This window comes from Tarenaya hassleriana, unplaced genomic scaffold (assembly GCF_000463585.1).
Source record: "Tarenaya hassleriana unplaced genomic scaffold, ASM46358v1 Cleome10, whole genome shotgun sequence".
Classification (NCBI taxonomy): domain Eukaryota; kingdom Viridiplantae; phylum Streptophyta; class Magnoliopsida; order Brassicales; family Cleomaceae; genus Tarenaya; species Tarenaya hassleriana.
The window spans coordinates 1,841,660-1,867,736 of record NW_010960188.1 but is presented as its reverse complement, the minus strand read 5'-3'; the positions used below and the strand labels follow the sequence as shown (position 1 = coordinate 1,867,736).

At 35.1% G+C, this 26,077-nt stretch overlaps 2 protein-coding genes and 1 long non-coding RNA gene across 5 annotated transcripts; all 3 read right to left on the bottom strand.

Moving 5' to 3' along the window:
• Positions 1 to 3,848: 3,848 nt before the first annotated feature.
• Positions 3,849 to 8,455, bottom strand: LOC104801016 (transcription factor BIM1-like). 3 transcript variants are annotated; one of them, XM_010524088.2, is made up of 13 exons: positions 8,250 to 8,455; positions 7,583 to 8,060; positions 7,378 to 7,455; positions 6,485 to 6,646; positions 6,254 to 6,412; positions 5,957 to 6,056; positions 5,708 to 5,841; positions 5,390 to 5,504; positions 5,238 to 5,307; positions 5,027 to 5,122; positions 4,594 to 4,931; positions 4,366 to 4,480; positions 3,849 to 4,293 (listed from the first exon to the last, which is right to left on the bottom strand). In XM_010524088.2, the coding sequence occupies exons 2-13, from the start codon at positions 7,617 to 7,619 to the stop codon at positions 4,195 to 4,197; spliced, it is 1,503 nt and encodes a 500-aa protein (XP_010522390.1). In that variant the 5' UTR covers positions 7,620 to 8,060; positions 8,250 to 8,455; the 3' UTR covers positions 3,849 to 4,194. The 3 variants fall into 3 exon arrangements, with proteins under 3 accessions (XP_010522390.1, XP_010522381.1, XP_010522399.1); XM_010524079.2 differs by having other exon boundaries at positions 6,254 to 6,646; XM_010524097.2 differs by lacking the exon at positions 8,250 to 8,455 and having other exon boundaries at positions 6,254 to 6,646; positions 7,378 to 7,418; positions 7,583 to 7,635.
• Positions 8,456 to 22,837: 14,382 nt separating this feature from the next.
• Positions 22,838 to 23,888, bottom strand: LOC104801009. The gene is made up of 3 exons (XR_769839.2): positions 23,733 to 23,888; positions 23,525 to 23,604; positions 22,838 to 23,274 (listed from the first exon to the last, which is right to left on the bottom strand). It is a non-coding gene; the product is annotated as an uncharacterized LOC104801009 (long non-coding RNA).
• A 1,408-nt stretch (positions 23,889 to 25,296) lies between these two features.
• On the bottom strand, positions 25,297 to 25,938 carry LOC104801001 (root meristem growth factor 1). Its single transcript, XM_010524059.1, has 3 exons — positions 25,860 to 25,938; positions 25,659 to 25,726; positions 25,297 to 25,479 (listed from the first exon to the last, which is right to left on the bottom strand). The coding sequence occupies exons 1-3, from the start codon at positions 25,936 to 25,938 to the stop codon at positions 25,297 to 25,299; spliced, it is 330 nt and encodes a 109-aa protein (XP_010522361.1).
• Between the last annotated feature and the right edge of the window lie 139 nt (positions 25,939 to 26,077).

Here is a 26,077-nt window from a genome sequence, read left to right as displayed (position 1 = left end):
TGCATCTCGACGATATTATATTTCAGGAAACTGATTCATTCATTGATTTTATACATATACTATATATTTATATATATGATCCACACACATGTCATTATAATAAAAAATGATATGGATCATATGTTAAACTATAGTGTTGAATCTAAGACTTAAATATAAACTCGGTTAGAATCTGGCTTGGCATGTATAATTATTAAACGGACTGAAATGATCCAACCATATGATCAAATAAATATTTACGATACAGACGCATAGGAAGAGTGAAATCTCGATTATGAGATTTTATTGTTTTCAATTTTTAAATAAGTAAACTAAACCAAAAAAAAAATGAAAATAAGTAAACGGAATGAAACGTGGACCGACACGTGAAATCAGCCCATATCAGGTCTTTCGATGAACATCCCCAAATTTTGTTATCTTTTGACAGCGAATATCTTCATTATTTTCGTAATTATTCTCCCTAGTTTATCTAAATGATACAATAAAATGATATAAAAAAAAAAGACAAAATTTTATTTATTCGCTACTGTTTTCCTGACTAATTTTCCCCGCTGTTTTTACAACTCGTTTAATATATGGCATTATAAAAGAGAGTATATTTTGAGGGATAAAAAATCGTGGCGGATGATAAGGTGGATGGGACACGTGGACGGTCGAGATGACGAGGAGGTTATACGCCCACGTAAAATCAGGTTGTCGAATTGTCGGCACACTCCGTTTCATCCGATGCGCTTTCTATCTCTGATTCGAGTTCCAGTGGTTCTCTCATCGCCACGTCACCATTTTAATTTTAAAAAATTAATACAATATCCTAAGTTGGAATGATGAAAATATACTTATTTTGCGTGCATATGTTACATATAAATGGACGTCCATTCCATGTTCCGTCCAAAATATTGTTGGAGATTCTAATGGATGGTATCTCATTATTATACCAAAGAATCAAAGCCTAACGAATACAATAATAAACCATTATTTTGTATTTTTTTTGTTGCACGTGTTTCTGTGCAAAATCATGAACGCTAAGAAAGTTTTAGTGAATAAGAAGATGGTATTTTTGTAATTTGTGTAATATATCGATGCTTTTTGGCATGCGCATAAGTTACGCATGGGGAAATTAATAGTAGATACGCAATTAGCATATGATATTTACATTAAGGAGATTAATTTTTAGCTAGAGAAATTGAATACGACGATGACGGGTCGAGGTGAACAGTTAAGTAGATGTCGGGTCGAAATTGCAAACACGACAAAAGAGTGACGATGAGACAACAACACATACATACACATATAATGCTCATTTGCATCACACGTCACGATGTCTTCCCCATATCATATAAACGCTGCAGGACTCTGTTATCTTTTATATATAAATACACATATATTTGTGTATATGTATATATACAAAGTTTTTTTTGAAGAGAAAATATAATTATACGCAGGACCCATTAATCTCGATAAAGTTCTACGTACGACAATCCATTTTCTTTTTTTTTTGATAATCTGGAAGTTCACTGTACCTTTGGTCCGACTACATCTCTCAGAGGATCGGAAAAGTCCAGATGAATGTTCTTTCCCACGTTTGGGTTTGATACGTACGAGAGAATATGTAAATAGATAAATATGTATTTTCGACTGTGACAATTTCATGTATCGTTTCACACAGACATGCAGGTACAAAACTTTCCCATGTATAACTAGCGCTGAATGCAATATTATAATAAGAAAAAACACTGCATATTTTTATTTTTTATTGTGAAAACTGTAATATATCGTTAACGTTGACACTTTTGAATTAAATACTGTTAACGTTGAAAACTTACGTCAGACGGGCGCCTCCCATGGATGCAACGTACCCCCACCGATCATGCATGTTTGTTAATGGCGTGGCTAAATTACGTTCAAACATTATAAACTTATCAATTTAAAATCCCATTTTACTATTTAACCTAGATGTGTGTGTATATAGACGAACATCGATCTACATTCATCTTACAAATATATATAGGAGGATTTTAAAAGAGTCGGGTATTAGATATTTATATATAAGATAAATAAAATAGATGATATATGAGTTTAATATTATTAGAAATATATTATTAATATTAAAATTTATTAATTTAATTAAATAAAACTAATTCTAACATTATTGGAAACGTATTGTTATACAAGCATCAAGCATGTATGTGCATAAACAATATATATATATCAATGTTTGTTGGACCGTATGGATATCTTAATGACGCTGATTGGGCAACTTAAATAGGTCCATGTTCGTATAATTTATGGTTACCATTGTCACGACTCATCAGTGATGTTTCCTCTAATTTAGTCGTTTTTGAGGAAAAAAAAAACGTAATCCCAAAGGATAATACCATATTAATTTTATTAATATGCTAAGTCATATGTTTAATGACTTTAAAATACAATGTATACATATCGATCATACGATTATTAATTTTATTATTATAAATTACAAAATATCCAATTAATAAAAAAACTATAAAAAAACTTAAGACTTTTAAAATTTTATGAATTTTCTCATTTTTTTGCTGCAGTTTTTAAATTAATTCGTTGATTTTGTTGATAATTTTTTTACTATTGACAAACTACGTGATACACCATATTAATGACGTCACAATTAGTACCGCAGTGAACAACAACAAAATATACGTACATATATATAGACATAATAACATACATATGCACATATATAGGATTAACTACATCAATACAAAAGTAAAATGTAAATTCAGATTTTTTTATTAAAAAAAGATGTTCATATTTTTTTTAGAATTTTGAAAGTTGAGGATTGTTTTTATTATTATTATAGATATTGTGTTTTTATCGGTATGGAATTTAATGTTGTGGAATGCCCCATGACTCCATGAGCGATATATATATATATATATACAGTAGTACCAAGGAGCCCTTATTGGAACACAGGTGTCCTTCGACATGAGCTAAGATTATGTTACACGCGCGATCCAATTCAGATTCCATAAAAAGATTTGGCTCATTCACATTCACATATATTGTGTACACGCACATCTATATAGATGTATGTATGCATCTGTATCCTTTGGCCCATATGTGTTGTATCAAATTCGTGTCCGCACCAATCAATATATGTACGTATTAATTATTTCAAAGGTTGAAGAAGAAAACTAAAACTTTGGGGGTATGTTAGAGAAAATAAATTTTGATTTTGGAGTGTACTGTACTGTGCAATGGATAGTTGATTGATAAAAACGACGTGACCTGTGTGTTTAATGGAGGTCACTGTCGCAAGCCACGAGGAAAGGCTGTAAGCTTCCGAAGGCCCAGTGGGCCCTCACGAACTTACATCCCATCCCAATGCCCCTCACGTGCTTATTGGGCCCGACAGGCCCATTACCTGTCATCTCCACTGACATTCACCTCTCTTCAAGTCAGTTCCCTCTTTCACACACGCACATACATTTACATACACACATACATACAATTGTCTTTATGTTACGATGGGGTGATCACATTTATTATTTCAAAGAATCTAAGACATGCGACGACGAAAACAAAACCACTATCCAAGTTCCCGTACCAAGAAGTTAAATACTTTTGGAATATTAAAAAAAAAGAAGCAGATGGGACCAATGGATTATATATATAGCAGCTCAAATTCTAGAATGTTTTTTTTATATATAGAAAACTGGAAAATAATTTGAGCTTTACAAATAAAATCTGCGTAACAGAATACGAGATCCAAGATCGTCGCAACCATAAGCGGGCGAAGTACAATGAACATGTAGTATTCATCATAAGAATTTATTTCTGATAGTCAAGTAATGATCATATACTAATACGGAATATAATTGAATGTATTATATTGTATATATATAGTAGTTCGTCCAACTGAATGTGCAGTCTAGTTTCAGTTTAATGGTACAAAAGCCACGTACAGTAGTCAATATAATCGAGCCAATAAAATATAAGTCGAATATTACACGGGAAAGCAAAGAGGAAAACGACTCAGAAAGTGAAATGAGAAGTAAAACTGTTGGTGGGGACTGAGGAGGGAACCTCATAAATGAAGGCAGAGGAGCTTCACGAAAACATGGAAGCTTTCCCCAATGCTTATCGTCAAATAAAATCCCCCAAGAAAAAAATATTAATGAGAGGGAAGATAGGAAGTGGAAAGTGGTACCGGTGGGGTTTCTAGATTCTGTCGGGTCTGAGTTTCTTACGGTTTCTGTTGCTGTGACCTTCCTCCTCTCCCGTTTCCGTTCTCGGTCGTTTCCCTCCGACTTCCTCATCCTACCCATTGAAAATTATACAAATACGTCACTTTGTTGGTATAATGTGTGTGAAAACATTTAGTTATGGTACCATAAGAGTGGAAGGAGCAGGGCGTTGTTTGGCGAGCTCGATTTGGACAGAGATGCTGGCTTTTGACATGTCCACTCCCGAACTCTTCAGTGCTTCTTTCAGCCTCTTCATCAACCTTTTCCCACCCACCCAACAAATCAAATTTATGTTTTATGCTTTAGTTCATTTGTCTGAACAACAACCGAGGGAGGGAGAGAGAGAGAGATGGAGGGGAATGGACCCGCTCACCCTTGGGAGTAAACAGTAGATATGCTAATGGTACCACCGCCAATTACCAAATCCCCCTCCTCTCCTTTCGGTTTCCCACTCTCTGACGCCACCACCTCCCACGACGACCCCGACTTCGGCCTCTCCTCCGACACCACTCTCGTCTGGAACTGAGATACCGGGCTTCCTGTCAGCACCGTAGGACCAGCTGCGTAGAAGCTGCTGTGCTTTATAGACATTGGAAACGGACATTGTTGATCCATCGCTGTTTGGGTCATTGCAATCACGCTGTTTTTCTCTTCCAACTTGGGTGGTCCAAAGGCTACGGTTCCTTCTGCTGGATGTTGGCTGTTGTTCCTCTTTTTTAAATTTTCAAGGAAAAAAACAATCATTTTAATTTATATAATTTGTATGGAACGACCTCGAAATTGCAAATGAAACCTCTGGTTCTTACCCAGTTCATTAGCTTCCCAGGCTCTGGGTTCCACCCCTGGTAGCAGCCTTCGTACTTGTTTACTTTCTCCTGTAAGAACTGAATATACTCTATCACCTGGTACATAAAAAAAAAAGTTACATATTTTGAGAATCATTGACGTTTATCAATGATATGAACTTATGTGTTTATAGCGAAGTGATATATTTATTTTCGAAAGAACATTGCTTACCTCTAGCAAGAACGATGCCTTGTCCCGCTTATGGTCGCTGTTAGGGATCAGTTGTCTCAACATCTGAAACCTGAGGACATTCATTCATAAAAATTGGTCAGGATTTGCTGTACTCTGACCAATGCCGTAAGGCACTGTCCATGGAGAATCACCTATCATTGATCTTGCTCCTCCTCCGCTGCTCTGTCGCAGAATGTTTTGACCTAGGCGTGTTTGGCTTTTGATCATTACCAGTGCTCTTCCCGTCTACTCTTACCCTCAAATCCACTGCAAAATGAAGGAAGGAACTTGAACAAGCAAGCAAGCAACGGAACACCCATATAGTTGTTACTCGCATTCCATAAGAAAAATGCTATATAGCTGTCACAAAATTAAGCTTGTAAAGCATTTGGTTTTTAAATGCCAGAGGTTTTAGCTTGTGGAAGGAAAACAAATTCGAGAGACCCGATTGTATGGATACATATTCTAACCTTTCTGGCTAGTGGAGGGACTCTCTTTCTTCATGATGAACTCTTCCTCGTCGTCATCTCCGTCATTGTCCTGGGAACTCCCTTTTGCTGAACGTATCATGTCCATGAAGCTCTGGCTCTTCAGTCCGGACACCCTGTGTGATGACATTCCCAACAAACCTCATGGTCAGCATGTGCATTCCGCAATCTCTAACATAAGACAAATATCCAATAGACTGATCTAGTAAAAGAGAGGAGGAGATGACTCACTGAGAGGAAGAGCGAGAACTGAAGTTGCTCCTGTTGTTCGTCGTCGTTGATGACTGTGACTGTCGCTCTGGGCCAGGCCATTGCCCCGCTGACGCTGCATCTGCTCACAATCAGAATCCTACTTTAGAATGGTGTCCTCCAGAACTCGTGCAACGCTCTCTATCCCATTTACATATATAATGCATCATGGTGGAAACCGAAATACGACATACATCTTTGTATATATAAATGAGTGATATTTTTTTTTGTTAAAATAAATGAGAGAAATATTGCTGCTGTCTTTTTTTTTCCGGTTACCTAGCATGCTCGCTCTCTCCCCGACATTCTCCTTCCTTGTCTGTCCCTTTTTCCTCGCAGATTCCTCCCACAGAGTGAACCCACCTGGAGCATATGAGCTGCAGTTGGAATTCTCGTCGGTGTTTCTCTCACTACCACTTGCTTGAGCCACCGTAAACACTGGCGACACTTCCGGTTTAGGAATTCTATGATGAAAGTAGGGAATGTGGCTGATCATGTACGTCCCTATACCTCCCGGGAGCACGTGCTGATCCACTGAAGATGGCGGTGGGGCTGGTGGTGGAGGCTTCTCAGACGCCAACGTCTGGATGCTGCTGCTGGTTTCCTCCTTTGTTCCACTTCTCCCAACACGCTCCAACGGTTGCAGAAAATCGTGGGTTTTCAGGTGTCCACCTGCTTAGACATAAGCAGAGTAGAAAAGCATGGGGTTAACCAGCGAACATACACTACCCAAAACCCGAATATCTATTTAAGACAACTTATGTGTTTGATATGTTCAGACAGTAGATCACACTTGGGAATGTGTAATAAAAGTGCCCAATGGCGAACATGCCTCCCCCAACAAAATCTAAAAATGAAACTACGCAACCCAGATCTGGCGTGAATCACGTGATGCATCAGTTTATGTTTTCGATACATTAACCGTACAGAATGGTGTCTGCGCGCGCGCGCGTCTGTAGATACACATAATAGATATATGTTTGTCAAATCTCGTGTACGAATTTAGATCTCAAGCATATAGAAACAGAAACATCATCATTCATCATCATAAGCATCAAGATCTATAAAAAAACAAATGGATTCTGATTCCAAAAAGCAGACAGGTAAATCCATCAAACAGTCCCCTTTCCAGGTTTCAACAGTTTGGGCCAAGTAGGGCCCAAATTCTGATGGCCCGTGATCCATGATTTGCAGTAAGCTCACATGCACGCGCGCGCAACCGAAAAACGTGACGCTTAAATAAATTCCTCATTTTTGCTTTTTTTAATATCTTTAGTTGCTCTCATTTAGTACTTTACTTCCACACACATACATATATAACAAAAATAATAATAATCATAATAATAATACAAATGATAATGATAATACATATTTAAAATGACGAGAAGAAGTTTGAAAGATACCTTGAGAAGAAGTCCTTGGATCTGGTGGGACGGTTGAATGACTGCAGAGCGATAAAAAATCATGTGTTGGTTTTCTCCCTGTGGAAAATCTTCTAAATCAAACTTGAACACAGATAATCCTCTTCTTCATCTTTTTTCTTTTTCCAAAGAATAAATCTGATTATTTTTTAGAAACCATTAAAAGAAAATCTGAAGATAGCAATACCTTCGGTTTCGAAGGGACGAGGCTGAGGAAGCTCCATGAATAGCAATCGCGACGTTTTGGTTGAATTTTGAATTACAGGCTAATTCAACGCGGGAATCTCAGAACTCTGCACTCGATTCGGTTTTCGACGGAATTCTTGGGAAATTCCGTGAGTGGAAATGCAGATTCCGAAATTCGGAAGCTAATCGCTCAGATCTGCGACTCCGAACTGCCGATTCAGGATGAATTTCGTCTCTGATGCTTTTTGGAAGAAAACGAGATGGAGATTATCTGAATTATGCTTTCTCAGGTACTTGTTCCCCGAGAAAGCTCCTAAACAACTGGATGTCAGCTCGAATTTTGCAGAATTCTGCCTCCACCGCAAAGTTTTTCCGTCCTAATCCCCACAAAACGCAGAGATGACGGAAAATCGGAGAGGTAACTGACTCCGCCAGAAGAAATCACCGGAAAACCCTTGAAATTCTCAGATTCGAACGATCTGCCATCACAATTTCGGACAAAATCATGGCTCAACCATAATTCGGCATATTTCGAAGCTCAAACCATCAGAATTTTGCAAAATTCAAGTCAAACCACGAAGACGGAGATCCAAACGCAGAATTCCGAATCAAATCAAGTAAATATAGAGAAAAAGGACGCAAGTATGAAGAAAGGGCGCGAGAATTACTTTTTTCACCAGAATTCTGCGTCGAAGTTTGGATCTCCAGGTCGCCAAATGGGAAGAAAACGAAAAAGAGTTTGAATTCCGACGACTTGAATTACCACAAGACTCTTCAGTGGGATCGGAGGTGATAATTACAGCGAGAGAAGAGAGCACACTTTTTTTTAACTTTTTTTTTTTCGTACCGAATCTCTCACTCTGCGTATTGGGAGGAAGTGAGAAGACGGAGATCTTTTATACCGTCGTGACTGCGTTCCCCGTTTCACAGCGACTGAGTCCCATCTAAACGGCGTTAATCTAACGGCGTCAGGTTTAGGGGCTTGACGCCGTTGGGGCCGCTGTCAAGTTGCGTGGTTGAAGATAAAACGGGATTATCCAGTTAGCGGCGCTAAAAAAAATAATTTTTATATTTATTTTTTTTGTTCCGTTCGGCGATCCCGATCATATTTTTATACTATTTAATTTATGATTTTTCTATTAATTTTAAAATTTTGGCCACTGCAAATGAGCTTCTTGTCCGTGCGTGCCTGTAAAAGTACTTTCTGAATCTTTTATGTATAAATTAAAATTTAAACTGGAGAAAAAAAATAAACTGTTGACGAAGTTAATAATACTGATTACTACTAATTAACTGGTTCTGTTATTATATATGCATTTTTATAGATAAATAATTTCATAGAAACATAATATATGTAAAGCCAATATCTATTTCGCAAGAGTTCTAAGTATCACGTGTATACTACATATTAATTGCGTACATAACCAATATATTAATGGATGTGTATTAGTTTTATTCTTTTGTATTATATGCGCAAAAAATAATAAATTTTGTTTAACATGTAAGTAACTGTATACAAAAATATTTTAAAAAAATATTTGAAAATGAACTGATAATAAAAGTATATATAGTAATGTATGTTATGTATTCTAATTATATTCTTTTATATATAAATTTTATTCAATTCCATAAGTGCAGTTAAGAAATTTTATACTTGATTTGTTTTAAAATTAATATCCGGAATTTAAAAAAAAATCATATTTTACCCGATCAAAAACATCATATTGGCAGTAAAAGTTGTAATATAGCTTGGAATAAAATTCTTAATGGTAGTGAAGGTGTTACGTACAATGATCACGTGACAAAGTTACTTAGAGGTTGACTTGGGAACATGTATCCGTTGACTCCACGTGATTAATAAAACGAGTTTCCAGTAAAATTAATTATATAAGCACATCTAAATCTAATTAATCTCACTCGCTGTGCCTATGATTAGTGGCACGGATCTCCATTTAACCCTGAAACGACGCAGTTTTGCCTAATCCTTGTCATAATTTCCTTCGTTACTTTTCTGTGCCGAAATGGAATATATAGATATACAAACAGAGCTTCGTTTATAATAAAAAAAAAAACTGACTGAAACACGTAATTAAAAAAAAAAAGGATGCCAACGAATACATATATTAAAACAAATTTGCTTTTGGAAGTTAATCATAAAAGAAATTAGCAGTTAATAATTCTAATATATGTAAGCCCCTTTAATCGTCAATGAATAGTTTATTATATAATACTATATTTTCATTTTAAATTTTGATGCTAACTGTGATGAAGGTCACATGCAAACTTGATTGAAGTTGGTATATTTTTTTTTGTATATTCATGCATATGCTCGTATGCCACATATAGACGACAAATACATTTGTTATATATATGTTATATATATATATATATTGTGCTGACATTGTGTGTAACCCATTTTAAGCGGTTTGATATGAGTTGATTTAGAATGTCAATTGGTTAGAGAAAAGTTAGATAAAAAAAACTTCGTATATTATTATCATTTGAATATTATACAAAAAAATAAAATTTCTCTAACTCTTAACTCTATTTGAATTTCACAAAATCCAACGGTCTATAGTATGATATCTAAACAGCTTGGCGGTGACACCTTTCTCTTTTTCTCTTTTCCCTTCTCTTTCTTGCTTTGTGTGTGCGCTGGCCCGTTCCTTTTTACTATTTGATTTTTATATATATATTAATCAAATTAATAATAAAAAGGAATATATATATATATATATATATATATATATATATATATCACTAGGCCGACAACTATTCTTCTTGATTATTGAATTAGAAAATGCAATGAACAAGAAAAAAAATAGATGAGTTTAGTAATTAGAACTAAAGATATACAGTATATACGGGGATCTCCCCCATCTCTGTTGGTTTGAGAGCCCACTTCCTGAACAATAGGTCGTAGGTTCAACACCCAGGGTATGGAGATTTCCCCTCCGGCCACCTTCGGGTGCTTCACATCCCACACGTGTGGTGCCGGTTGTGCGTGTGGGTCGGGATTAGTTTGGGTCCTTTGGGTCTGGGATTACCCGGTTATCAAAAAAAAAGAAAGATATACAGTATACAATAGTCAATAGCATCCATGCTCTTCCCTTTTAGGTTCATGTCTCATCACGGATTAGTGAGGTAGAAAATAATTTAGTGGGATACAGAAATATTCTGAAACTGAAAAAAAAAGGGATGCCGAAAATATTTTAAATTATATACACAAATCAAACTTTAATATTATTATATGATAATTTATTGTAAACAAATATAAATTTTGAAGATGTATGATAAAAATAACAAGGCATCTAGTATTATACAAATTTTATATATATTATATCGGTATCAGAGGAGACTTGCATTTAATTTGTTTCTACCATTACATGGTTATTCATAATATATTTCCGAATTGTTTAACCTAACCTATGTGAGATCTGTTTATATATATGTTTTTTGGTTGAAAGATCTGTTTATATTGGGAATTGTGTTGGGTAATGATGGGAGTTTAGGGGACATACATGCATTATTAACTTTGTTACATATATATATATATATATATATGCGTGTGTGTGTGTGTGTGTGTGTAAGGAACAAAGACAGCCTTTTCTTTGTGCAATTCCATTAACAATGGTCTGAAACCTAAATCAATACCATAATCATTTGACCTAAAGTAAAACCCATTATTAATTTGCTGTGTGTGAATACATTTGAACAAATAAAAAAAAGAGGGAAAAACATAATTTCAAAGTGTAAAAACACTATAAACGATCACCATCTCCCACTTGGATGTAAACCTAGTACGTAGCCAGCCATCCAACACACACGATCATATATATATATATGTATGTATGTATAATTATAACTAGGTATGCATAATGCATGTTCAAAAGGACCACATTTTCAAGACCATGCACGCTGCAGCGAATATCTCTCAATGGAGATTAGCATGAAAATACCCCTATTTACATATATATATAGACACACATAAATGTGTATTCTGGTATTATAAATATCCTATAATCAATATTGTGCTCTATAAAAATCAGGCAGCATGATTGCCACGTAATATTGAAAATGATATTTTAAGAGGAAAATTACGACGGAAGAAAATTTAAAAAATAATAATAATAAAGAAGAGTTAGGGACTAGACAAGCTGCTTGGATCACATGAGTTACAATAAATACTACAGAATTTTTTTTTATAAAAAAAAAAACAGAACATTCCCCCGCACTCTGTCCGCTTTGTCCCGTGAGTAGTTCGGTTGTTGCCTAAACTAAACACGCTTTCTACTTTTCGTTCCGTATGTGTAATGATTTGCGATAACAAAAAAATAAATAAATAATTCTAATGCGATCTTTATTTTTATTAAACATTTTCGTGTACAATTTGGTTTCTAATTAATCTTGTAAATTTTACAACGCTATCAGATGCATGCATGTTTACATGTTCCTTTTTAATCATTTCAATTGATTTTAATAGCTTCCAAAATATTAAGTTCAAGATTTAATTTATGGTGATTATACGATCTATGATTATTTATGGAAAACATATCTAAAAACTCACTAATTAAAATGATAATAATATATAAGATCGTTAAAATTATTGGAAGAAAATAGCAATCGTTGTCTCGTTAGTAGGAGTCATGGATACATTTTCTATATTAAAAGCTGTAATGATAGTAGAAATGAAAACACCAAAATTCTTCGATTTTATTTCGAGATATTAAAATCTGTCGGTTAGTTTACCGAATTATGGTAATAAGTTCAATTTAACGGTTAATATTTGATAATATGGTTACATGTTTTCACAATAATAATAATAATACCTTTTCAAAAAAAAATAAAAAAAAATACGAAATACCATTAAGCAAATTTTATTTCAAAGGACAAGAAAGAAAACAGTTAACGAAAAAACACTTTTGTTGGCGATAAAAACAAAAAGGTCACGTGAGATGAAGGAAAGAAATGCGACGTCGTTTTCGATCTTAGAGTGGGCGCCACCACTGACCTACAGCTCACGTGCCAAAAATTACAAGAGGAACATCGGGACAATTCAAACAAACAGAGGGGCATTTTGGTAATAAAAATGTTTTTAGGGATTTTTTCTTGAATCCTGATGGGCCAAACCCAACCGACCTAACCCACATCCTCCTTAACCGTCAATGGTCTTGTCGGGCCCACACGTGTCTCTCTCATCATCATTTTTATATTCGATTTATTAAATTTATACATCTATATATATATATATATATGTATTTGATAATTCGTATTATACATCAAGTTAATATGAAAATCATGGAAAGAGTAATGGCTAAAATATAAAGTATTTACCTGAAGTGTACACAATTAGATTATATCAGAACTATCCTGTGGAAAAACCTATAATATTTTATAAAACTTATGTAATTACCTCTATGGATGAGTATAATAATGATTCATGATTAAACTATGCTAAATATTTTTTAGAACCAGACATATTCACCCAAAGATAAATTTTATGACGGCGTCAGAGAAACATAAAAAAGAGAGAAACAAGACAGAATGCTGTTTAACAAACTAACAAAAGATATCTTTTTTTAAAAAATACCAACAAATAGGCTAATTACTATAAACATGCTTATCCACTTATTTCAAATGATTAATTTTTATAAATATGAAAATAATTGACTAGAGCTTTCGTAGTTAATACTACTACGAGTCCTGGACCACCGCATAATGTGTGGTCGATTGACAATTTTGCCCCTCAGTTTTTGTTCTAGCTTTCAAAGACCATAAAAAACGAAGGATATGAAAATAAAATAAAAGGGCATTACAAATAAATCGCGATCTAAAAATGCCCTTAACTTAGTTTGCCGATTGAAAGGTATATTAATAAAATTTATTTCTTTATATTTTATTTATTATAAGATGTCTACTTTTTATTATTTTTCTAGTTTTTTGCCGTCGTATTAATTATTTTAATTAGCTAGAAATAAATTAATTGTAGATTCCATTACAACCACCAGGTTTTTCCTACAAATATTTTATTACAAAAAACACTAATGAACTTAATGCAATGGGACACCGTCGGAAACTAAAATCAAAATAATTAAAATCACGTGCTGACTTTGATACAAAGAAATATGCATCTATGCGTTGTGCTGTATATATATATACACACACACATATAAACTGATAAATATATACTAGTATTTTTTGTTTAAATTGCGTGTGTGGCGGAAACAATCGCACGGTATCCGAATTAGCTGTCTTCTTTCTCTTTATTCCCTTGTTATGGATAATTAGTTGTCTCTAATCATGACGTGTTCCTCTTTATCACTAGAAAAAAAAAAGCAACATCAACAATTTTAAATTAAAAAGTTTGAGAAATAATTTTATTAAATACAACAAATCAATATTAGATCAATAAAAACTTAAACATTCGTAGAGTAATTTTAAAAAATGGGAATTAAATTTCCTTACAACATTGGACATTCCTCTGCCAGGAATCAATCCTCCTAGGGATCAGTTAACAAATATTTCCATTATTGACTTAAGTTTTTTTTTTAATTATTTCTGCGTGTTTTACGGTGAAAAGATGGATTAATTAACACAATCACTTAATTAAGGGATACGTTAAATTAAGTTGAGTAAAATAAGATCTAAGGAGCGGGCAGAATTGACGCGTGGCAGTTAGGCCGCGGAATCCGCGGCGTATCACGTGATAAAGGGAAGGCTTAAACCTCAGACTCTATGCATCGCGTCACGTGGCCAACTCACAAATCTCGATTATTGCGGGTCCCACTTCTTGTTTTACGCTATCCTGTTCTGTCGTTTTTATTTATTACCAATCTTAAAACTAATATTAAATGTATTTTTTTTTGGTAAATGATATTAACCGTATTTTATTTCTCTTATTTCTTAATAATCATACTTAGAGTCAAAATAATTTAACGGAGCAAAGTTAATGTAATTGCGAACACAATCGTATATTCTCTGAGTAAATTCATACATACGTATTGATAAGTTCGTTGATATAGACATATACATATATATAATATTACATGCCGTGGAATTTTTTTATAATTTTGATGTATAAAAATATAAAACCATCCGTTGGGAAATATTAAGATATAAATATGTATAAAGAATATATGGTGTTGAAATAAATGCATTATATGACATGATCAATAAAAAAAGAAAATAAAAATTGCAAATGTGGTTGGAGGAGAGAGCACGTGAGATGAGGGGGGCAGATCACGTGTGCCCATTCCCTGCCGTCATCTGCCACACTGCTCCGTCTCGCGTGCGGTGGGCCCCGTATCGTCGCCGTTAGTCTACCAAACGTCTCCGTTACAGGTTTCGCAGTTAATAGACGGACGTCAAGGATACCGAGTCGAGTTTGCCCATTCCCACGTAATTATATCATTTTGGAAGTTTTAAATATTTTGTTTCCGGGATTGGTTTTTTAATTTTGATTTTAAAATTTAAGTTCTTTCGTTATAGTAAGTTTTTTTTCACAGGCAAAAAATAAATTAACCTTTTTTTATAATCATCATATTATAATATTTTGATACAATATAAATACGTTTTCCACAATATAAAAGGATTAGTAGTTTAATACGTTAACTGTTATTATAACTTGACTCAAATTTTAAGCAATAAATCAATTTATTATAATATTCCTTTGGAACATTTTATTCAAGTGGTGCAACACAAACCGTAATGGCACCACCGTAACACGTACATATCTGTTCATTAATTTCACTATTTATACAACTGTAATTATTATGGTTTGATTTTATCTTATATAAATTAGAATAAATAATATCATAGTCAAAGAAGATATCAAATTTGTTGGATTTAGAGGTGACAATATTAATGCCAATTTGAAATTAATAATCTTTTCCAATAACTAAAGTTCACGAATACAATTATGCTGAATTTGAAACATCATATTTAATTTTTAATATAGTCCACAATATTAAATGTTAAACAGGTAAAAAATTGTCTGGAATACATATAACCAAATCTTAAGTCTAGTACAACATGTGATTACAAAGTATCTATCAATCCATATACAATGAAAAATATATAAATATTTGATTGATCAGAAATTTTGGATATTGCACAAAATTTAAAAATGAGCAATAATCACTTCTCCGAAAAAAATTGAATATAATTGTGATATGTAACACGAACTGGCTTGTTCATGTAGTAAAAAACATTCGTAATTTGCTAATATATTATATATTTTTACATGTCCTATATTTGTGGGTTACCAATAAAACAAAATTATTTTACGTATAATCAAATATCAATATTATATATATATATATATCGATTATATAGATAAAGACCATGACCTATTGATATAGGTAAAGATATGCTGATTTTTTTTTAATGATTTGGCAACAGTTATTACTTGTAAGCAAAAATATATAAAAACCATTTCATATGGAACTATCTCCTTTTGTAATTTGGGATGGTAACATCTATACATAGATATAAATATATATAAATCTATAATTTGTTATATACAAAAAAAAATTGCGAACTTCCATATTAGAAATATGAAAAGTTTTAATCAAAGTGGGAGATAAAGAAAAGAAGGGAGAAAGGTGAGGGCAAACAAAGTAATTAGGGGAAAATATAGGGTGGAAAAGGGGGAAATTGTAGGGGAGTCGTGAGAGCACGTGCCTACAAGAGACCGAGGCGGTGGCGGCCCCTCGCTTTCTCGTGACGGTGTCACGTGGGGATGCCTAGTCCAGAAATTTACATCTTATGGGTCCCACGACTTTGCCTAATAATAAGGGGTTAAATTTCAAATATTATCAAACTCGTGGGCCCGAACGGTAATTACATTCAGGCAACGTGTTGTTGTTAGTGTAGTTTTGCTGCATAATAAACCTGAAGTCTGGCAAAAAAAAATAATAACAATAGGAGATGATTAAGGTTTTATACGACAAAATACCATAGCTTAAAAGTCATTGCTGAATTTTAGTGTATATTGAAACGCTTATATAATTTCTGGATATAGGTGCTTGAAATTTTACTTTTATTGATTAAAAATGTCATGTTACTATACTCTTAAAATTTGGTATTTAACTTTTTAAAATAGAAATTGGATTTGTACCATTTTTATTTATGTGTGATTTATAAAAAAATCAAGAGATTTTAGAATAATAATAATAATAATAATAAAGGGGGTGGGGAGGCATGTGGTGTCCTTTCGGGAGTGACCTGTCGTTTTATGGGTCATTCATAATACGTGAAAGCGAAAGGTGTGAGGAGGTGTTTTCTTCTTGCTGACGTGTCACTCTCACGTGCTCCCATTCCCCTCTCTATTTTTATTTTTTTAAATCGATGTATTTTGTAATTTGCTTTGATGGTGACGCCACCCAATAGATGATTGACACCTGTCGGACGTCCCTTTGCCTTTCCCCCCGGTATATTCTCTGCCTTTCCTTCATTTTCATTTTCGCTTTCCTTCATAATATTTATGCGGACATACACATCTCCATATTATACATATATGTTGGGACACGATATCTTTCACGTAAATTTTCAACAACAGTGAGATGGAGAGAGAAAACGAGATAAAAAAAATATTTCCTGATTTCTTATTTTATAAAATGCACTGTACACTCATATATATACAAGTTGGAGAGCCTAAAAATTCAAAAAGGTAACAAACATTCGTAACAACAAATAAGCGGGAATTCTGTCAAAATTGTGCAACAGAATGAAAGCACAGATTCAAACCAATTCCGTTAGCAATACCAACCAAAACAGATTTGACCCAAGCGCCATTGCCATTGCTGTGTGAATTACACTAAGACTCCCCCTCAAGATGGGGAGAAGATATGCTGAACACCCATCTTGACTAACAAGCGCCGAGAAAGATCAACCGAGATGGGCTTTGTCATAATATCAGCCACCTGATCAGAAGCAGATAAGTGCAACGGCTTTAAAAAACCTGATTTGAGATGTTGCCTAACGAAATGACAATCTAACTCTATGTGTTTCGTCCGCTCATGAAACACGGGGTTATTCGCAATATGAACCGCACTTTGATTATCACAGAAAAGGGTCACAGGCCGAGGACAAGGAATACCCAATTCCGTTAGCAAAGCATCCAACCAAACCAACTCACAACAAGTTTGCGCCATTGCCCTATATTCAGCCTCTGCACTACTGCGGGAAATGGTGTTCTGCTTCTTAGACTTCCATGAGATTAAGGAGGAGCCTAAGAAGACACAAAACCCCGTAACAGATCGGCGAGAATCTGGACAACTCGCCCAATCAGAATCAGCATAGGCACTCAAACGAAGTTCAGACTTAGCTGAATAGAAAAGACCTTGAGCAGGAGCATTCTTCAAATACCGCAAAACGCGAAAGGCAGCATGCAAATGTTGAGTACGAGGAGCAGACATGTATTGGCTCAATTTTGTCACAGGGAAACAGATATCAGGTCTGGTGAGAGACAAATAAATCAGTTTTCCTATGAGCTTCCGATATTCCAAGGGGTCAGGGAGAAGATCTCCTGAATCTTGTCCAAGTTTTTCCTTAATGTCCATAGGAGTTGAAATAGGTTTGCAGCCTAGCATACCAAAATCTTCCAATAATTCCAATGTATACTTACGTTGACAGATGTAAATACCATTGTGAGATCGAGCAACCTCAAGCCCCAAGAAGTAATGAAGAGGTCCGAGATCCTTGATCTGAAAGGCTGTACTCAAAGTAGACTTGAGATCAGTGACCAACATGGAATTGTTCCCTGTAATGAGAAGGTCATCAACATACAGAAGAACAACCACAATGTCAGTGTTCTGCCTCTTAAAAAACATCGAATTGTCAGACTGAGCTTGGATGTATCCAGCAGAAGTAAGAACATCAGAAATTTTAGAATTCCATTGCCGGGAAGCTTGCTTCAAACCATACAAGGACTTTTGAAGCTTGCAAACAGAATCTGAAGGTATACACTCCCCCTGAAGATCTGCATAACCTGGTGGCAACCTCATGTAGATCTCCTCATGCAAGTCACCATTCAAAAAGGCATTACTAACATCCATATGACAAAGAGACCAACCAAACCTGGCAGCCAAAGCCAGCATAGTCCGAACGGTAGTAAGTTTAGCTACTGGACTAAAGGTCTCCAAATAATCAATCCCCTCCAATTGAGTATATCCTTTTGCAACCAAACGTGCCTTATGTCTTTCAACCGAACCATCAGCATTGTACTTGGTCTTAAAGACCCATTTACATCCTATGGGATGCTTACCATCAGGCAGAGAACAAATGGTCCAAGTCTTAGTTCTAGCTAGAGCACCCAATTCAAGTTTCATAGCCTCCCTCCAAGTTTCAAATTTTGCTGCTTGGGTGTAAGTTTGTGGTTCAGGTTCAGTGGTAATGGATAAAGCAAAATGTTTATATGGAGAAGAAAGAGAAGCATAACTCAAAACAGAAGAAAGAGGATGTGAGGTAACAAGAGGAGAAGAAGAAACAGGGGATGTCTGTAAAAGAGAGCAATGATAATCAGAAAGATATGCTGGTGTTCTACGTGATCGTTGAGGTCTGATATTACATTCTGTGTCCAACTGCTCATTCACAACTGTTTCCATAGGAGGAGAAGAGATAGAAGGCTGGACAGAAGAAGAAGAAGATGCAGGAACTGACACAGAAGAATCAAAGAAAAATGGAGAAACAGAGGTTGGAAAGAAATCCAATGCAGAAGAAGACAGAGACGTTGTTTTAAATGGAAAAGAAGACTCATGAAATGTGACATTCCGAGACACCAATACTGCATTGGAATTTAAATCCAAGACTTTGTAACCCTTGACACCATGAGGATAACCTAAAAACACAGCTTGACTAGAACGAGGACTGAATTTATGTCTGTCCTTGAGGTGAGTTGATACAAAACATAGACATCCAAAAACCCGAAGATGAGAATATTGAGGTTTCTGTTTAGTAAGCACTTCAAAAGGAGATTTATTGCCAAGAACAGGAGAAGGCAAACGATTAATGAGATAGACAGAAGTAAGAACACAATCCCCCCAATATGACAAAGGAATGTTGGACTGAAACAAAAGAGAACGAGCAACATTTAAAATATGTTGATGTTTTCTCTCAACAATAGAATTCTGCTGTGGAGTATAAGGACAAGAAAACTGGTGATCAATGCCTTTTCGGAGAAACAAATCAGTGAAAGAAAGCTCTGGAGCATTGTCAGAACGAACACATTTAACCTGAGCATTAAACTGTGTTTGAATAAAAGAAAGAAACTGAGGAAACTTTGTAAGAACATCACTCTTTGATTTCAGCAGATATACCCAAGTACAACGAGAAAAATCATCAACAATGGAAAGAAAATACTTGTGTCCATCAACAGTTTCAGCATGAAAAGGTCCCCAAATGTCTATATGTATCAACTCAAAAGGAAAAACAGACTTGTGACGAGAAACAGGAAATGGTAATTTCTTTTGTTTTGCCAAAGGGCATACAGGACATAAGGAAGACAAATCTGGTGTAGACTCAAATAAAATCTGAGAAGAATGTCCTAGAGAACTGATTTTGAGATTGGATGGGTGACCAAGACGATGATGCCATGTATCAAATGAAGTTGCAGATAAAGCAGTGCAGAGAGGAAGAGAAAACGCATAAGTAGAGGAGGAAGAACTCTGCATCTCAAAGACATAAAGATTGTGACGTTGACTACCCTTGCCAATCATCAAGCCCTGAGTAAGATCCTGAATGATATAAGAAGTAGGAGAAAAAACCACAGAACAAGGAAGTGAGGAAGTTAAACAACTGACACTCAACAAATTATAATGAAAAGAAGGAATGAACAAGACACAGGAAAGAGTAATCTGGGAAGAAAGAACAACAGTACCAGCCTTAGAAACAGGAATAGACAAATGATTAGGCAAGGAGACAGAAACAGTTGGAATGTCATGGATCTCAGAAAACAATGTCAAATCACAACACACATGAGAACTTGCACCAGTATCAAGAATCCATATAACAGATGGAAATTCAAAGCAAGGCTGAAATGATGAAAGAACAGAATGGGATGGTGATATGGTACCTGGTGAAGGAGGTTGAACAGCAGCAAAATTCGAATCAGTAGAGAGAGAACCTTGACCCTTTTGTTGGGAAAGAAACTGCACCATTAGAGACTGAGCTTGTTCCAAAAGACTCTGACCTGAAGAACCATCCCCAGGAGCCTTGGGAGTATTGGTAAAATCAACTCCGTCCTTATGAGCACCAACCATATTCACATGAGGCTGAAATTTTTCAAACACAGAAAATTTCTGCTTCGAAGAGTGTGAGTTCCTTGAATTCCAGTTGGAAGAAGCCTTATGACCAGGAGGATAACCATGAAGACGAAAACATCGATTGATGGTATGACCAAGCATACCACAATGCGTACAGGTTGGACGAGGCTTAGACTGAGGAGCAGGGTGAGAAGCCATACCAGAATTCTGAGGCCGCGGGGTAAAGGAATTACTCCCAGTAGAACGAGGTATTTGAGTCGATGTCTGGAATGCAACAGCCTCAGGAGCTGGGGAAACATTGAGACGTTGCTGCTCCTCTTGAGTCACAAGATTATAAGCTTTGTTCATGGATGGAAGCGGATCCATCATCAAAATTTGACGCCGAGCTGCAGTATACGACTCATTGAGACGCATCAGGAACCTTACAACATTTCTGCGCTCAAATAACTCCATCCACTGCTGATCAATACGACACTTGCAACCACCACATTTACAACCACCGCAATTGCAAATAGGAATAGGTTCAAAATGTTTGAGCTCCTCCCACATAGCATTCAGCTTAGTGAAATACGTGTTAACATCCAAAGACCCTTGATGCAGATTATCAATTTTCTGCTGTATACTAAAAATTTTAGAAACATTTTGTTGTTTGTAACTAGTTTCCAAATGCACCCAAATCTCTCGAGCATCCTCCAAGTAAGAAATCAAGGTTTGAATATCCTGATCAACAGAATTATTCAACCAAGTACATACCATTGCATTACAGCGCAACCAAGACCCATAGTCAGGATGATCGTCCGAAGGTTGTGGCTGAGTACCAAGAATAAATCCAAGTTTATTCTTAGCAATTAGAGCTTGGCGAACCGAACGAGACCAAGCGCCATAGTTGGATTCACCTGAGAGCTTGTGCGAAACCAAAGATACGCTCGAAGAATCAGCAGCGTGAAGAAAAAGAGGGTCAGAATAAGGATCTCGAGCAGAAATTCGAGAAGACACTGTGTCCGAAGAAATCAGAGTAGCTGAATCAGCCAAAATAGACGGAGAAGAAGAATCCTCCGCCATGAACACAGAGGAAAGAAATCAAAAGAAAAACGATCGGAAAGAAGAAACCCAGAAACGCAAAAGAAGCTTCTAGAGCTCTGATACCATTTCAACAACAGTGAGATGGAGAGAGAAAACGAGATAAAAAAAATATTTCCTGATTTCTTATTTTATAAAATGCACTGTACACTCATATATATACAAGTTGGAGAGCCTAAAAATTCAAAAAGGTAACAAACATTCGTAACAACAAATAAGCGGGAATTCTGTCAAAATTGTGCAACAGAATGAAAGCACAGATTCAAACCAATTCCGTTAGCAATACCAACCAAAACAGATTTGACCCAAGCGCCATTGCCATTGCTGTGTGAATTACACTAAGATAAATATGTGATATGGACACATTTATTTCGATATATTAAGCTATAGAATCGGTTCCATAGCCGATCAAATATGTCGAGTATAAGTGTGCGTATAGGCGGGGTGTATGCATGTGTGTGTACGTATAGATATAATTGTCGCCTTTGATCATGAGCCGTTTTTATGAGACACGCTGAGATCACTTAGAGAGGAGAAGAAGGACCACTGCTCCGTGGGAGGTCCACACCCATATTGCATGTTGCCAAAATAATTAGTTTTTGTAACGTTTACCATTTTGGTTAGTCCAAATTCCCACCAAATATTTATATAAAAAAAATATCTATAAAGGTGGAATTCCAATTCGCACCATGCCCAAGTTGCCAAATCACATTTGTTTGTCGTCGAGTGGTTATGGTAAAATAAATACGGGCATGTGCTTATAGAGTGGGCCTTTTTTGTTTGGGTCACGCTTCGGCTGAAAAGAGGACTAAGCTAATAACGGATCGTGTTTTTTCTATTCACACATGCACACGTGCATGGAACATGTATATATATATATATTATATATGAAGATTAATATAAAAACTATGAGAAAATTTCTAATAGCTTTATCTATAACGGTAAAATGTATCTGTAAATACAGTTAAACAATACTCTTTTTCACATTCGAAACAGAGGAAAGTAAAACAAAGAGGCGATCCTATAGCTTCTTTAGAAGTGTAAAACTATAGCCATATTTGTATGCAGTATGTATATATTCACACTAAGTATCTATCGGATATGGATATAGAAAGAACAGAGATAACAGAAACAACAAACACATGTATATTAACATTATAAACATGTGTAATTAATAATTAAGCTTGATATATGAAACAAGAGATTCAATTATTTTGAAGGGCATAGGTAATTAGTTGTGCCTTGGAGGATGATGAGTGGGTCCGGCGTAATCAGACGTTAAACTCGAAGTTTTCGACTTCTTCTCATTGTTCGGTGGCTCCACTTCATCCATCACAAGATTTCGCATTTCCTAAAATCTCAAAAAACATGAAAAATACTAAGATATATCACGTGGTGATTAAAAAAAATACACGATGAACAACAACTATATATCTAAAACCCAAAAACCTATATATATATATATATATATGCATACGTTTCGATATCTTTCTATATACGTGATGCGAAATATATAAATGATCAGTGCATGGAGTTCTATCTAGGGTTTGTTATTTGAAAAAAAAAAAAAAAAAGTAAAACGGGTTAAAAATGAAATTCACCATGCTGGCTTTATTAGGTGCCCGAGCAGTTACTTCATGACCTCGTCTGTATGCAGCTTGCTTCACTACTATTTCCATGGCTGCAAAAAAAAAATGGTACTACTTATATATATATATATAGAGAGAGAGAGAGAGATGAAAGGTGTATTTTTTTCAAGTATATATATATATACATGCATATGTAAATTGCATTAACATCTCTCTGTACGTTGTGTGTTTATATGTGTATCTTTGCTATTATAGTTTGCATAGCTTTCTGCATGGAGTCGCAGAATGAATAGTATAAGTAGAACGCAAGAAGCTCTTGCAGCCTCCATTAATTTCCTCTCTTTCTCTCCCTGTTTTTTTTTTTTTTTTTTTTTGGTTCATGTGTAAAATCAAAACGATCACAAAAAACTACGTGTATATATATATATATATATACATAGAGAGAGAGAGAGAGAGAGACCAAATATATAAAAATTACTTCTAGTTCAAATCTCAAAATTTCAAGGGCAAATCCGTTTACTATCCAACAAGCTTTTTAAAACAAAAAAAGAATTCGCTTATATCTTGTAACATTTTTTTGCAAAAAAAATGAAAATTCCATTTTATATGTTACGGACAGTTCGTTTTTTTTAACTCACGCTCATGATTTCAATCTGAATTTACTTAATTCGACAATAGCATACTTTGATAATTAACTCCATATATGATACTTACAGTTTAAAATTATTACAACGTTTTGGTCGCGTACACAAACCACCCATTTGTCGTATATATAAATTACGAATTATATTAAAATGGAGCAAAATAACAAAGTCCCTTTGTGCAAAATCGACTCATCGTACAAACCGAAATCTGCAAAAAAAAAAAATAATAATAATTATGCGTGGTAATTACGTAGATTATTATAGATGACTTAATTGTACGTGCGTACTTTAAAATGTCATGCGCACAACACGTGTATCTGAAACACCCATGACTCCTCATTGAATCATAACTCATGCGAAGTTTGTTTCTTGTTTATATAACCTTTATGGCTTAAAACATGTATATACTAAAAAATGTTTTATATATACTCTTAATTATTTATGCGTTCAAATTTTGTAATTCAGGATTGAATGTAACAAATTTTTTTTTAAATAAAAAGCGCTCGAAAGTTGAACTCGATTTCATTGAAATAAACCCTATGACTAGTTTACATATATATATACAGTAAATTTTTAGCGAACGCAAACTGCGAAATTTGCTAGAAATCTCATTTTCTTTTTTCTTATTTTAGAAAAAAAGGCATTTCTTCTTATTAAAATGGGCTTGAGCACATTTCTCTCTTTTATTCTGTTGGTCCATTTAGGCCCATTCATTTCTTCTACGCTTCTGTTTGGGCCCATATTCGATTGGGTTATTTGATTTGGGCCTTTTCTTACTCATGCCTCGTTGTTACTCTTGGCCCGTCTCCGTTAGTTCGCTTTACTCATGAGACACGGTATCCTATATATATATATATATGATATTTAAAAATTCATAACATAATATGATCATATACGCCGATAATTAATTTATTAATTATTTCGTTTTTAGGGTTATACAAAGAAACGTGAAGTGAAACATTCATGTTCAGTTTCTGTCCGATACGTACAAAACAATAGTTAAAAAAACAGGCCGATGTTCTACTTCACTACGACTCACAAACCCTTTGTGCAAAATAATAATAGAATATAAATATCCATATTGTTTTGAGGGGGGGGAAGCCTCTAGACAAGACAGAGGCTTTCTTACATTCTCGCTTATTAATTATGCCTGGGAGGATGATGAAGAGGGTCTGAGTAATCGGCCGTTAAACTCGCCGTTTTGAGCTCATTCTCTTCGTTTCTTTCTTCTCCCCTCACCAGTTCCTCTGTAGTTTCTGCTTCCACATCCTTCTTCTCTCCTTTCAACATTTTCCGGTTTCGCATTCCATTGCCCACATTCTTCTGGTTAACCGAAAAAAAGAAAAGGGATCTTAGCGGGTTTATTGCATCGAAGATCGTGGATCCGAATTATTGCCAAACAAATTTGTTTAGATTAGCAATTTTTTTTTTAAATTTCTTGCGTATGATACAATTCTATATATATTGGATATAGACGATAAGTTAGCGAAAAAGAGGTTCACCTCGTTGGGGTTTATCGTACTAGTAACCGATTGAAGCTCTCCTCCCTTTGTAGCTTGTGGCAATATCTCTATTGTGCAGAAAATGAAAAATAAATAAATAAAATGTGAGTATAGTTTCGTGTATATTGCAACCACAGACCGTACGTACACTCACACATGCATATATAATATAAGAGCCGACATATGTATACGCATATATACCTTTGCTGTTGGAGACATGTGCATGCAGTTGCAAAATCAAAAGTATTAGTAGAGAGCAAGAGACCCTTATAGACACCATTTCTTCTCTTTCCTTTTGTTTTTGGGTGTTTGCGTATACGTCGTATATGAACAAAAGGAAGACGATATTTATGAGAGAGAGAGAGAGAGAGAGAGAGAGAGAGAGAGAGAGAGAGAGAGAGAGAGAGAGGGATATAAAG

What these genes read in the sequence shown, in the direction of transcription:
- LOC104801016 (XM_010524079.2), bottom strand. Translation starts at nt 7,619, where the DNA reads ATGGAGCTTCCTCAGCCTCGTCCCTTCGAAACCGAAG. An exon ending in TCCAAGGACTTCTTCTCAAG is followed by an intron (nt 6,647 to 7,377) that starts GTATCTTTCAAA and finishes ATGTCTAAGCAG; the next exon opens with GTGGACACCTGAAAACCCAC. An exon ending in CTGGGAAGCTAATGAACTGG is followed by an intron (nt 4,932 to 5,026) that starts GTAAGAACCAGA and finishes AATTTAAAAAAG; the next exon opens with AGGAACAACAGCCAACATCC.
- LOC104801001 (XM_010524059.1), bottom strand. Translation starts at nt 25,938, where the DNA reads ATGGTGTCTATAAGGGTCTCTTGCTCTCTACTAATACTTTTGATTTTG. An exon ending in ACATGTCTCCAACAGCAAAG is followed by an intron (nt 25,727 to 25,859) that starts GTATATATGCGT and finishes TCTGCACAATAG; the next exon opens with AGATATTGCCACAAGCTACA. An exon ending in GTACGATAAACCCCAACGAG is followed by an intron (nt 25,480 to 25,658) that starts GTGAACCTCTTT and finishes TCGGTTAACCAG; the next exon opens with AAGAATGTGGGCAATGGAAT.